This window comes from Poecilia reticulata, chromosome 21 (genome assembly GCF_904066995.2).
Source record: "Poecilia reticulata chromosome 21, P_reticulata-male-v2, whole genome shotgun sequence".
Classification (NCBI taxonomy): Eukaryota; Metazoa; Chordata; class Actinopteri; order Cyprinodontiformes; family Poeciliidae; genus Poecilia; species Poecilia reticulata.
The window spans coordinates 9640804-9655014 of record NC_088850.1 but is presented as its reverse complement, the minus strand read 5'-3'; the positions used below and the strand labels follow the sequence as shown (position 1 = coordinate 9655014).

Genomic DNA, 14211 nt, shown 5'->3' with positions numbered 1-14211 from the left:
GTGTCTGAATTGTTTTGACTTGTCATTGCATGTACTGTTTAGTACCAACGTATGTATTTGCCTTAGCTTATTTTTACTTAGAATGTAAATTTATTTATTTGGACTCTGGGTGTGTTTGACCCTTCTACCCATTTGCATACTATTTGCAGAAATGCATTCTTTCCTACTTCCATTTTTATCATGCATTTAACTGGTAGTTGATACAAAAAACTCAAAAACCTGCCTGTTATTTTTCATTTTTTTATTGTTTTGACTTGGTGGAAAGTAAAAAGCAGCCCATTGCATTTTTACTGGACAGGAAAAATATGTTTTTTGTTCTCAGTGTCAGAATTATAAAATGTAAAAGTAGGTACATGTAAAGAAATAGACAAATCACTGTGTCTTTCATAACATACTGGACGAGCCCCCAATATTTACTGACAGTTTTGAAGTAGCACTCCCCCAAATCTCAAAAGTTTTTTGTCATTCACTCATTAATTAATTAATTAATTCCTGCATGGGCCAACTACGTGTGTGTAACTGAATCCACGCTGATATAATTGTGACATTTTTATGATATTTTTTTGTTATAAAATCTGTGAAGGATGCAGAGCATTCCAGATCGTTTCTATGTCTAGCAATGAGAGAGCCACTGGTGGAGTGTTTTTGATGCGTTTCAGAGAAAGGACGGAGGAAATGTGTCTATAAAGGTGGGCAGGGGGTTGTTTCAGATCAAATCCAATAATGTTTCTCACTCCCAGGCCACCAATTAAAGAAATCAATGCCACGCCTGGGTTAACACAGTAGCATTGTTTATTAATGTTCCTTAGGCGTTTGCTGACACCAGCTTGTGGTGTATGGACGCCATAACCAGCACCGTAACAAGTAGCAAAGCTGTTAACCCTTTGAAATTAATTCTTCTGTAATTAACCATTGCTTATAAAACTGGGCTTAATAAAGGATTTCCAAAATGCCACTTCAATACCCAACCAAATTTTCCTTGTTCAGATTAATCTGCATTGACACATGTTTGGACAATGCTGTCGTCTGACTCAACAGCTGTCGAATACAAAAATCGGTTGTGCACAGCCAGTCAAATATGCTAATGCACTACATCCTCTTAGATAAGCACATTATCTGTGTAAAGAGACTGCATTTGGGCTAATTTCTTCCAATTTTCTCCAGTGATTAAAAACTTTAGGTTATTAGTGTCAAGTTGTCATCAAACATATCTTTTAAGCACAACTGTAGGGAGGAGGGTTGTTCTTCTTAAATGTTTTTATCCATTTACATGGCTATGCTAAGCAGTGACTTGTAGTGAGGGGGTTATAATGACAAGGAAAATAGGAACTAAAACAAGGCAAAATCAACATCTGCAATTGACTGTTGTATAAATTAGTTTTTTGTATGACTTAAAAATGTTGTAGTCAAAATCACTACATTTGCATATTCTGCATAGATATGAGAAGTCCTGGGTGAAACAGTGCAGTGCTGTCCTTCACCTCTGGTGGCGCTGTGTTACAAGGTGAATGAAAAAGGCGGTTGATGCTTGCCCGTTGTGTTTTGGCTCTTTATATAGCCAAAACACATTTGATACGTTACACATGTTGACGTTCCACAGTCTGTCTAAAATACTTAATGAATATGCTAATCTTTCTGAGCAGCCATTAATGTGCAGTTAAAATGTTCAGCGTGATCCAGAATATCACCATGCCATAACTATAAGGGGGTAGTACTGAGACAGGTTTTTTAAAATGAAAGGAAAATAAGACACCAATGAGGATGATTTTTGTAATAGTGGCAAAGATGAATATAAATGACGGTAAGATCATAAATGGCTTTCAAAAAACTGAAAAATTAGCCAAAGAAAACATAACATTTTTAAAAACAAAATCTGACCATATATTAATATTCTTTTACTTTTCTTGACATTATGTTGTTGAACAGCACGGAATTGATTAAAGCATAATTAACAAAAAAACGTATATATGTTTCAATTTTGGTCAAAATTGAAATAGACGCTTCAGTCAGTGCTTCACATGCCATTGGTGCTAAGAAAGTATAAAGCAATTTAAAGTGAGATTAGTGTTTCTGTCTAAGGTTCACTGTTCCATCAGTGAACGGTGACAACCAATGCAGACAGGCCTGTAATAGAGTGGTCATGGACCAAAGATTCATCCTATGATGTACAGAGTGAAGCACAAAAGGTTGCATACTAAAGGATAAGAAAGAGTTATACAATATTCAACTGGCTCTTAACGGTTATTAGCGTAATGAATCATAAACGTAGAGGAAGAATAGCATTTTTCCATTAAGAATTGACTGTGACACGTCAGTAGCAGTTACATTGTGTTGCACACATCTATGATCTATTGTCTGAGGTTCTTTTTTTTTGCAGGTCCAGAAATGCCACCTACTGACCTCACTGTCTGTCCCTTCGCTCCGTGTTGTGCAGATGAGCGCTGGTTGAACTGATAATGATGCGGTTTGCATTGAAAGAAAAGTAACCCTGCCGTTTCCCTCTCTCCACAATTCATTAACCCGATTTCCACTGAGCCCTGTCGCGCATGTGTCAGGGAGGCAGCTGCTGAGGATCCTGCTTCCCTGCCCGGCCTCAGTCCTCTGCTCTGTCGCACTCTGGCTCATCAACAAACCGACAGATAACTGTCAAAGAGCAGGCTTTCCTCCTGAAGTGTCCATGACATTTTCATTTAAATTCTCCAATGGTAATTTAACAAGAACCCACCGATCTCCCTCCCTACACAGATGGATGGATGGATGGAGGCAAACCTATTCATCTAACTGAAATTTCTTCAGCATTTTCCCACCATTTCATTGGCGGCCATGTTATAGAACGAGTGTTTTATAGTGTAACAAATGCTGTAAAGAATCAGAGAACTGCTCTTGGTTTGCCCTGCAGCTCTTAGGACAACCTAATGAACTCGTGGAACTCAATAAATAAAACATGACAAGTCCAAATATTTGAGACAGAGAATATTGATTGCTAAAGAGAAGAATCCCTTGAAGTGAAGATTTTAAAAACAGAGTTGTTCCTGATCAAACACAAATTGATTGATTGGACCTACGAAGCACTGGGATGTCCGAACAGTCAGCGTAGGCCTGAGGTCAGTCTGAATAAGTCTCACACTGCGTTAGTAGTAAGCCATCCATTTAGCCCCGTGCCCCGCATAGACTGGTTTTGTTAAATCTCATTTGGTTTGCACGCCTCATGTGTTCATTGGACCAGAAAACCATTTGTTATCTGTTTCCTCAGGAGAAACAGTCATGAATCAGCCTCACTACGAATTTACAAACACAGAAGCGCCCCAGCGATTACCCCAAATAAACACATGTGGAACAGCACAAGAGTCCTTTTAAACACAACCACACGCACTTAGACTGGGCATAAGAATATGCAGCTTTATACAAAAATGAAAAGCACTTTCAAATTAGGAAAAAAAAAAAACACCCTTTATTTATTGTATTTTAAGCTTGACAGTGTGGGGAAAAGATATTTGAAGAATATCTTCAAACGTTTTGTTTTTTTGTTTGTCAACAAACAGAAATATCATGTTTGTTGCCATGATATTCCTTTTTTTTAAATGTCTTAATTTCTTCAGAAGTTAATTTTGCTTTCTGAACATTTCAGCCTATTTCATGCCATCACATGAAATAGCCTGAAATTTATATGATTTCTAAAGAGGACATTTCTGTCTGCTGAGTAAAATAAGTTTCATGTTGCAGTTGAATTTAATTAATGAATGAACTCAGGGTCATAGAAATATGCCTACACTTCAAAGAAAGGACAGCTGGTAACTATGACATAACTCTACTTGTAGCTTCTGTAACTGTTTCCCTACATCAGATTCTTCAGCTTCACTTTTACTGTAAATTTGTTTGTAGCTGCTGTTGTAATAGTGTTTCACAAATTACTCAGTGACAGATAAATGCTTCTGAACAAATGTTGAGTGATTTGAGCTTCTGTTGATATTCAAACATGTTTCCAGAAACCTACAGGCTGATATATCTTTATACTGTCAGCGGTGCAGCAGCTGATTGCAAGTTCAGGCTGGCTTTGGACATACCTGTGGCTTTCGCTGCTCAGCGCCAGAGAAAGAGCTCCAGGTTTTGGCACATCAGGTTTATTGTCAAGGACCTGCCTTGAAATAATGGCTTCAACTTAAAAGGAATTATCAATAAATCCACAATAGGGGTATTCAGAGTCATCGCAGTGTGAAGATGGATGTAGGTAAAGGATGAAAGGAAGATCTGAATTGACGTTAGGAGATAATAAATGTGAGTCATTCACAAAAAAAAAGGTGTTTATTGATTACGACAAAGAGATTTTTTGGTTTTTCTATTTCGCCACTCCTCTCACTCTTCACATCTTCTGTCTCAGTTCTTATCTTTATTTCTATCCTGTTCCCCCCCCCGCTGCTTTTTGGTTTTTGCTTTCTTTTTCTCTTGCACAGCCAAGGCTGTCTCCTCGCCTGAACGTGCTCTTGAAAGGCTATTCATGGATTTTTCAATGAAACCCTATTACATTTGTGTACGAGTGTGTGTGAGCGTGCATGAGTCAGAAAGAAAAATAAAGAGAGGGAAAGGTATTATGGGGGCTGTGCTACAGTACCATCTGTATGCAAATCTCCTCAGTCTTTGGTAAACTTTGATCAAACACTCAGGCCTTCTTTTCTCTCCTTGTGCTCCCTCCCTCCTACCCTCTTCTGCTTCACTGTCCGCTGTGTGTTCTGCAATTACTGTAGCTCTTTGTCACTGCTGCATATTACTCAGTCCAGACAGGAGGCTCCCTGAAGGAGCTGCGCCGGTTCCACTCATGCTCGCCTGTGTTTTCTTCCCCAGTATACCCCAACACCCTCCCGTGCACATGGCTCTTCTCCTCTATTTACCTTAACTCCTACGCGCGCCCCCTTTCTAAACACCTGCAACAGTGCTGCACCCCACAACAGATGGCAACACGCTCTTATGACACTCACACCCACACATGCACCCATACACACTCACACTCCCTCTCAGATAGCGGAGGTCCTGGCAAACAGAGCCCAGTGTGGTGCACGGGCGATGCCTTTGTGCAGAGGTTGGGCTCAGACACACTTGCGCACGAACACACACAGGAGGCTTTGTTTCCCTCCATATGGGAAGGTTGACATGTTCAATGCAGATCCGGTGTCCGCAGGACAATAGAAACATTGGAACAAGTGTTTGTTGATTAATCTAATGAAGATTTCCGAGGGATGACACCATCGCTCGAGCAACACAAACATGCCCCATTATCTTCTGTGCAGCTTTAATGTTCTCCCCGTCAGTGGGGCATAAGCCCATTAGATCTGTGTCATGTGTGGGTCTGAGGCGCTTCAGTCAGCCAGGGCGGTCACTGAGCTGAAAGAAAAGCCTCGGCCATATGTCCGCTAAAACACGGGAGATGACCACTCAACGACATCAGCTCCCTTCTAAACCAATTAGCCTCATTTCAGAGAGATTAACTACAGTTAAAATGCGTCGGCAGTGAGCGTGTCTCTGAAGAGGAAGCAGTTTGAACTTATAGTGTAAACAGGAAGTGCGATACTGGACACTGCTGTTTGGGTATTGTTAGCTCATATTACCAGCCGAGCCCATTGTGTGTCTGTTAGGATATACTGTTTTGCTTTCCCCCTCCTGCATGCTCACTGCTATTGTCTGCGAACTTGTTTTCTGCTTTAACCAAGTAGGATGAATTCAGCGGGCAGATGGTGAGGGGAAGTCCCAGGAGAGGTCACAACATGAACTCGTGCACAGATAAAGACGCCCGACTCCTGTTCCATACATGCACTGTAAGTGCACACAAAGACGCCAGACCCATGTTATGTAATACAACGGCCCCCGCCGCCCCCTGTGAGAGGCTCAGTTTTGGGCTGCCTCCACTCCAAAGTCATCAATCTTTATGGTGTTGTCGCTTATGTGAAGGTTTAATGCAATGTTTCCATTTACCAAATTTCCGACCCAAACTTTTAGAGTATAGTCCGCTCAGTTCTCAAAACATCTGGCTGCAAAAGATTTCACCGTGAAAAAGTCTACTTAGGCTTATTTCAGTATTTACTTATTTTTTTATAAATATTGTTCTACGGTGCTACAAAAATTACTTAGTGGTACTTACCACATATTTTGGTGTTATTTGAAAAGTGTAAATTAAGTAATCCACTGCACTGTAGCTGAGGAAAGTGAACAAGGAGTGTTGGTGGAATAACACACCATGTTCCAGCTCTAAGGTATCAGTCAGGCTTGCTAACTGATTTAATCTAGCTTGAAAAATTGCACTGCTTGATAAAATACTGCACCGTTAACATTCTTATAACCAAAACTATAAGATTTATTTTTCTTTTTTTATGAAAAAAAAACCATAACTAACCAAAGGAGTCAAACTTCTAAATGATTTTTAAAATGTTTGTCAATGTGGCGTCACTCAGCAAACTTAGTATTTCTCTAAGGTTGTAGTTTGTAAGAAAACTATTGTCCTAAAAGCCATAACATGACACTGAACTAAAGTGGTAAATTCAAAAAGGTTCAAGAGAAAAGTTTTAAAATATCATCAGTTTTGAATTTAAGCACAATATTTGCGCATATACAAAGAATTAAACAAGTGCACTATTTGGTGATGTCAGAGACAAACTACACATCCGATTATCACATCGGCGTGACAAAACATGAGTCTTTTACAATGCTTTGTTCCCTTTTTACTTCTTTTAAGAAACTGAACGTTTGCACCTCCATGGTGTCTCTTTCAGTTGGGTTTTGTCATTAAATCTATGTAACCCTAAAACACAGACTGTGAAGCTATAAATGAGTGTTTGAGGTGATTTTGCTAAAGATGATCACTGGCAAAAATGGAACAGCTTAAAAGAGTTCCTCAAAATCACCCACACGGTGTGTTTTTATGCAACGTATTTCCCCTCTTACCGTGTCCATTTCTTTTTGTGAGCTCACTAACAGACTGTGCTGACCATAGCAATAGATTTCTCTTTCAGCCATCTCCAGAGAATTCCCTTTTCCAAGGCACATTTTTGGGCCGAGGCCCAGCGCTGAAGTCACGGGGGGACGGCGAATCGAAGGGGGGGCATGGAGGGGAGGAGGGCAAAGCCATGTGGCTGATGTTGGTAAACAGTATCGAGACTTGTCCTGGCATCATGGCAGGCAGTGCACAACACCGGCAATATCAGGCACCGGGGGCCACACACAGACCACGACAAAAGGTAGACACACATAAGAACATTTGCATTCATATCCACACACACACACACACACGCACACACACACACACACACACACACACACACACACACACACACACACACGCACACGCACGCACGCACACACAGGCAGGAATACACAGACTACTAACAAATAAAAGACTCACTCTCGTGTCTGCTACTTAGCAGCTGCTCCAGTTTCCATGGCAGCAGCCTGAACAATGTAGCGGGAAGAGCTGTGTATAGCAGAGAGGGAAACAGAGAGAGCTGTGGAAATGTGTGTGTGCGTGCACGTGTGCGTGTGTGCGTGCGTGTAGGCATGGGTGTGAGGGGCTTGAGAGGGAGGGGGTGGAGGGGTGGCAGCCGCAGGGCGCAGAGACAGAGGATTCAGAAGACGCGCTCTTTCTTTGTGAGGATGAGGCTTCTGAGAGGAGCGACGACAAATACAGAAATTTGGAGGCGAGACACAGACGTAAAAAGTCAGGAAATTTTGTCTATTTATTTTTCAAAATGAGGTATTTCAAAAGTGCCATGAGTTGCAGCACTAAAGGTACATTTAATGTAGTGAAAAAAAACAAAACATTTCAGTTTACCCAGTTCTATGCACCCGATAGTTAAAAATATCAACAAAAGAGGAAAGTTTAAAAAAAGAGGGGATGTGGGGGGGAGTCCAGGTACATGTGGATAGAACACATCTGCTGTACAAAAAAAATTGTCTGATAAGAGAGAAAAATGACAAGATAAAGTGATATCTACCAAGAATGCATTCTCTTACGAAAATATAAGTATCAAATTTAGTATGTATCACACTAAAAGCAAATAAATGTGTAAAACGTAGTGATATACAAAAGAGAAAAAGAGAAGGAAAAAAATACGCAGTTATATTACAAAGTTTTTCTGACTCTCATAAACTGAGACCTTACAGTACATTTAAAAGTATATAAACTTACAGTCCAGTTATTGGCAGCTTCCTGACTTGAATATTAAAAAAAAACAAAACAAAAAAACAAGAACAAAAGTGTAAATATAAAACAAGGCAGATCTGAGTGTATTTTGTCTGTACACTATTGTTATATACAAAAGTGTCGCCTAGCAAGGTGCACAGTTATACATCCACTGACTTGGTTTGAGCACCAGTGTGAGAAGAGTGAGAGGAAAAAGAACCTGTAGTGGCATTGTTTGTGTCTGCTATGACGCCTCGGTCATCAGTTTTTTTTTTTACGTTTCATTTTTCAGTTTTGCAGTGATGAAGGCAAAGGTAAGCGTGCACTGCTGAACTCTCCAAGCAAAGTGCTCTCCAACACCCATCCCTGTGTGGAATCACGCAATTCCAGGCTGGTGTCACAGTGAGTACAAAAAAACAAACAAACATACATGTAGAAATGATATATATATATAAAAAAACAAAAAAACAAAACAACAACAACAACCAGAGGGAGTGAAGACTAAAAAAAAGTGTCTCTTGTCTCCCTCCTCATTCTTTCTCTTTTTGTCTTTCCTCGATGTGACTGGATTGAAAAGTAAACCCTAAACATTCTTAACGTCAACAAATGTGCAAAAAAAGTGGCGGCAGTAAAAGTCTGAGCGTTCCTCCAGCAACCCCCCCCCCCCCAGACCCCACCCCCCTGTGCATCCTCTTCTCTTCTCTCTTCCAGGTTTGTGTAGCGGCATCTGACGATAAATGTCCTCTGAGATTTTAGTGTTTCTGTGTGCAAAAGTCCAACAGATATAAAGGCCTGTGTGTCTGTGCTTAAGTTTATAGGCCTATGTCTGGAGTTCAGGATGGTGAGAGGGGTTCCTCCTGGGTCTATGTGAGGGGTTTCATGTTGTAGCGGTTGTCTGTCAGCGAGTCCTAGCGTGCTCCATCCTGCGCATGAGGTGTTGCCTGCGAGCCTGCAGCCTGTCCTTCTCCTGCTGGAGCCTCATCTCCTCCGTCTCCAGTGAACAAACGTACTCGGTTGCCTTCTTCAGGATCAGCACCTTCGCCGCCTTCTCGTTGTGAGCCAGCTCCGGGACGTGGTCGCGCAGGGTCAGGAAGCTGGATCGCAAGTCGTTGCGTCGCTGGCGCTCAAGGATGTTGTGGTTTCGTCGGCGCTCGCTGTCCTCGGAGTCGGAGCTACCGCGCGGACTGCTGTCCCCGCTGGTGCTGCGCTTGCTGCGGGCCCCCGCGATGCTGGGAGCAGAGGTGCAGGACGAGGAGGAAGATGTGAAGGACGATGAACCGGTTCTGACAGGAGGGCGCGATGTCTCTGACGTCTTCTGTTTCTTTGGAGGTGGGGTCAGGTCATCATCTGAGGCATAGGGCGAGGGCGCCGCGTAGTTGTGTTGCTGCTGATGGACCGAGCTCCTCTTCAGGATGAGCTCCTGAGGGGCCCGGCTGATGAACCGACTCACGACCCCAGATCCTGAGACAATCCCTCTTGCGTCTTGGCTCTTGGGATTAACACAGATGGTTCCTATACCTGTGGTCATTGGAGACGTCTTGCTGATTGTGGAGCGTCTCTTCTCTACTGTAACTACATCGATCTCTTCCTCCTCTTCTTCTTCCTCCTCATCATCATCCTCCTCCTCATCATCCTCTTCTTCATCATCTTCATCCTCATCTTCGTCTTCCTCTTCTGGAAGAAAAACAAGGACAAAACCGACTGTCACTGATATGCAAATTATTCCCACAATTCAATCTACGTGTGACAGAAGGTGACAGGTAAATATGTTCATAAATTAGTGCGATCAAGTGAGGAATGCGTGTGGGAGAGGACGTTGCTCAACGCCGTTAGCTCAGGCAAAAATGTCTTAATGCTTAATGTCAGTCACTTCTCAGCTAATCTGCTCTGCAGGCATTGGCATGTTCATACTCAGCACTGAGCAGACAGACTGGAGTTCTGAGTTGTATTCCAATTCCCTTCTTCAAAACCTCTGCTAATCTTCGGTGAGATGAGACAGTATTAGTCTAATGCCGTCAGTCTGTTACCGCAGCCTCGGTAATACTTTGAGTGTTTGAGATAGTAGAAAGAGCTTTAACAGAGTCTAGGCATATGACGGAGTACACATATGCTGGATACCAGCGTCCAGGTACTCAAAGGTTTTAACAAGTCATGCACTCAAGACCGCAAAAAGTGGTTAGAAGTCATTTTTAAGAAGAGGCCAGAGAAAGTGGTAGACCAGCTTTCTTTGGTTGTAGGGTAGAATAGTACTGCACTGCCCCCTCCCTCACCTGTTGATGTGCACTGCCAGTCAGCTAGCTGAAGGAAAGTCAATATTTTCTCATACATTTGAAGTATGACAGATTTGAATGTTACGAAAAACACCGACAGTCCAGATGTCCTACTGAAAAGTCCAAGTCCAATGAAGACCCTGGCTGGCCCATCACCTTAATTACAACTGCAGTTATCAAGCTGTTTGGTCGAGAGACCATATATTTCAGGTAATCATGAAAATCTGATACCATCCAACATCTGCACTGGAGAAGAACTAAAACTGAGCAAATCAGCCAAGTTTTAACAAACCTAAGTTGCTGTTTTTGGTTTTTTTTTTTTGAGTGCCTGGAAGTGAACAAGTGGAAGGCAGGGGGTGTGAGTCGCAGTTAAAATGCCTTTGTGATAATGGCTTTCATTATCAGCCCAGGAGCATCTGTGGAGTGTGGCATTTTACAGCTTATGGTAACCCACTTCAGACACCAGACACACATACTGATCGCTCATACAGACTGCTGCTGACATCAAAACAAAGCTGAGCACAGCTGGCTGAATGAAGGGAGCTGGGAAGGGGGTGTGGCTGACTCTGCCACATGTGAGCCTCTTTGGTGTTTCACTCTCAGAAAGGAACAGCTCATTGAATGCAGTTCAGAGGGGTTGTTTTTACATGCTCTTTCTTCCACTTGGCAATTTGACTGTAAAACTGACTTTTATTATTATTATTATTATTATTATTAAAAGGGGGTTGAAATTTTGAAATGTGTCAAACTGAAAGGATAATCCCATACAACTCTTCTTTTAAAAGTGTGTATTCCTTTCATTAAAAAAAATAAAATAAACTCCAAAACAGAAGATGGACACGTCTGGGGGCAGAGTGCGCAGGGACTGTGGGGCGGCAGGCCGTCGGATCACCACAATTTAAGCCCCAAAACTGGAGTGGCGCCAGGAAGACAGCTGTCGAGAGCGGAGCGCTTGCTCAAAACACTCCTCCACCCCGCCCACCCCAAAATAAGAAAAAAAGGGGAAGAAAGAAGAAGAATCAGCCAGGACTCAGTGACTTCTTTCCTTTACTGCAGAGAAGGTGAGAGGCAGAACTGACCGAGTCTGGACTCTGTGCCAAGTCCGGGGGCTTTTGTAGTATTGTTTTCCAAGCAAAAACACACGGATAAGGACTTGTGTGAGTGTTTATTTAGGGAGCTCCTGGGGCAGGGGAAAGGGAGATACGAGTCCAAAAGCAATGCACGGTAATTTTCCAATCTAACACACAACTGCCTCCTGTTGTATTGTTGTATAGTCTATGATATTCATTCAGTTATCAGCAAAATTTTTGGCCAAGCTGTTTAAATGCCAATTTATCACCAACTGCGCTCAAATTGTCTCCCTCATCCATGCGTAATGAAAGCATTTACGGCACACTTTTATCAGATCATCACATTATTGAAAACCTTTTCATCTCCCCCTCCTCTGCAGCCTGCTGCTGTGGTGTTTTTTTTTTTTGTTTTTGTTTTTTTTTTTTGGATCCGGTGCCAACTGAGTTCAGCAAAGCGCACAATTCCCTATTTTACTGCCATCTGCCGGATGAAGAGCCCGCTGATTACATAAAACCACGGTTCACTGTGTCACTACTCCAGTGTGCGTCTGTGTGCTTGCATGCGTGTGTAATTGCAGGCTTGTGTGTGCGTGCGTGCGTGTGTGTGTGTGTGTGTGCGCGTGTTGAATGTGACGGGATAATCGGATTTTGGGCCAGTCATATGAACAAGATCCTGTCTCACAGATATACCAGACTTCAAATAGTAACAGTAATGTGTGAAAATTCGGAGAAGACATGTGACATTGTCGATATTTTTGAGAAATCGCTTTTTTTTTTTTTTTTTTTCTTTTTTTTAAAGTGTAACAATTATATTCAATTACATTACGGCGTTCATCTGATTCTTACCGGAGTCACTAGCTGCGCTTCCGTTCGCCGTGGACGCGCTAACAGTCCCAGATGCGTCCTTGCTGCTGCTGCTGCTCTTCTTGTTCACCGGGAAGGGGAACACTATCGCGGGGTCCACGCACTCCGACACCGAGCTGCGGCTCACCACCTCCGGCACCCTGACGTACGCGTTCCTTCCCCCGGCCGATGCCGTTGAAATCGCCTTACCCAGTTTCTCCGTTACCACTCGTTCCAGTTTTTCCCTGGCGGAGAAGCCGCTCCACATACAGTCCTGGATAATGATGTTGTTGGGATTTGTATCCACAGAGGAGCCGAAAAGGTCCCCGTCGTCGGATGCCCCCCATATGTCGTCCTCGGGCAGGAGCAGCAGCTCAGAAGCCCAGTCCAGGGGGTCCCCTAAGCTGAAGCCGAGAGGATCTGCCTCTGAAGAGGCAGTTGCGGCCGCCGGCTCTCCCGGTAGCGCTGCGCGGCTCGGAGAGAGGGGCGGAGTGGGCAGCAGCTCGAATTTCTTCCAGATGTCCTCCCCCGGTGGCGCAGCGTCGGGACCACAGAGGTAGAAGTCGTCCTCGTCCGGATAGAAGCATGGTTGTAAGGAATCAAACTCCAAATCGGAGTTTTTACTGATGATCGCCGGCATTCTATCCAACAATCGAAAATCCTGTGAACATACAAGAGAGGTTCAGTCAGCGTGCGCTGCTGGAGAGCGTCTCTCCACATTTCTTTCTAACAGAAGTGCTCCACAGAAAGTGTGTCTTGAGTCAAAAGCCCACACACAGATTCTAAACGGCCTCCACCGTGGGCTTTAAAAAACCGCACAAATCTCAAAGGAGTCCGTGCGTAAATGTGTCCATGACGCACTGCTGCGGCGCAAAACAAATGAGGGCTGCACTATTCTTTTCAACAACAAAAAAAAGCAACTTTTGTTAGAAAATAAATTGAATGACAACATTCGAATCTGATGACTATTTATTAGAGATATATAAGACAATAGATACAGAATGTGAAGAATATCTTCTGAAATTAGGAGATGCTCACCTCGTCCTTACTTGGGTTGAAAACGCGTGAATCGATATTTCTCGTGTCTTGCAGTCAGCAGTTAATACAGACACCAGATTTGGATCAGTCATCTACTTTTGGAGCTAAGACGGTCCTCTGACACACATTGTGGGTCTCTCCAGAGTGTTATACACTTTAGTTTTGAGGGGAGGAAAGCAAGCTCCTCCCACACGGGCTGGTTTAGGGGAGGGACAATTCCTACCTATGCTGTGGACTGGGATGTGATGCGGGAGTGGAGAGGCAGGCTGGAATCCTTCTTTCAAGGTGAATGGAGATCATACTTTCAATATTGAAATGAATTGATCTAAAAGAAAGTGTTTCTTTTAAACAAATGGGGGAAAATACAGGTAACAAGCCAAAGACCAAAAGAAAGGAGGAAAAGAAAAAGCTTGCTTCAGGCTTGTCTTAAAAGTTTAAGATGAGAAGCTTTTGGCTGATGCAAAAACCCTAACCCTCATTTGCTAATGAGCCCTTCCCGGTGCTGTAAAAATCAACTTTTACTATGTAAGCTATCCCCCATTCACTCTACACGGGTTTTAACACACTATATGGGAAAAAAAATAAAGTAAAAAATAATGTACATTCTTAAAGTTATATACTAATTTAAACAATGAATCATGAATGTGATAAAATAGGTATTATATATATATATATATATATATATATATATATATATATATATATATATATATATATATATATATTTAAAGGTATAAATATTTTTACATTATTTAATTTATTTTATTTAATAATATACATTAAATTGTATATTGTATATTCTCTCTGGTTGAGCTCTTAATGTTTT

At 42.4% G+C, this 14211-nt stretch overlaps 1 protein-coding gene across 2 annotated transcripts; it reads right to left on the bottom strand.

Moving 5' to 3' along the window:
- Window positions 1–7693: 7693 nt before the first annotated feature.
- mycn (MYCN proto-oncogene, bHLH transcription factor) lies at window positions 7694–13531 on the bottom strand. Of its 2 annotated transcripts, none has more exons than XM_008397616.3 (3): window positions 13397–13531; window positions 12351–13008; window positions 7694–9838 (listed from the first exon to the last, which is right to left on the bottom strand). In XM_008397616.3, exons 1-3 carry the CDS (start codon window positions 13475–13477, stop codon window positions 9063–9065), a joined length of 1515 nt encoding a protein of 504 aa, XP_008395838.1. In that variant the 5' UTR covers window positions 13478–13531; the 3' UTR covers window positions 7694–9062. The 2 variants fall into 2 exon arrangements, with proteins under 2 accessions (XP_008395838.1, XP_008395839.1); XM_008397617.3 differs by having other exon boundaries at window positions 13386–13527.
- Window positions 13532–14211: the final 680 nt, after the last annotated feature.

What these genes read in the sequence shown, in the direction of transcription:
- mycn (XM_008397616.3), bottom strand. Translation starts at nt 13,477, where the DNA reads ATGACTGATCCAAATCTGGTGTCTGTATTAACTGCTGACTGCAAGACA. An exon ending in TTCACGCGTTTTCAACCCAA is followed by an intron (nt 13,009 to 13,396) that starts GTAAGGACGAGG and finishes GTATGTTCACAG; the next exon opens with GATTTTCGATTGTTGGATAG. An exon ending in AAGCGCAGCTAGTGACTCCG is followed by an intron (nt 9,839 to 12,350) that starts GTAAGAATCAGA and finishes TTTTTCTTCCAG; the next exon opens with AAGAGGAAGACGAAGATGAG.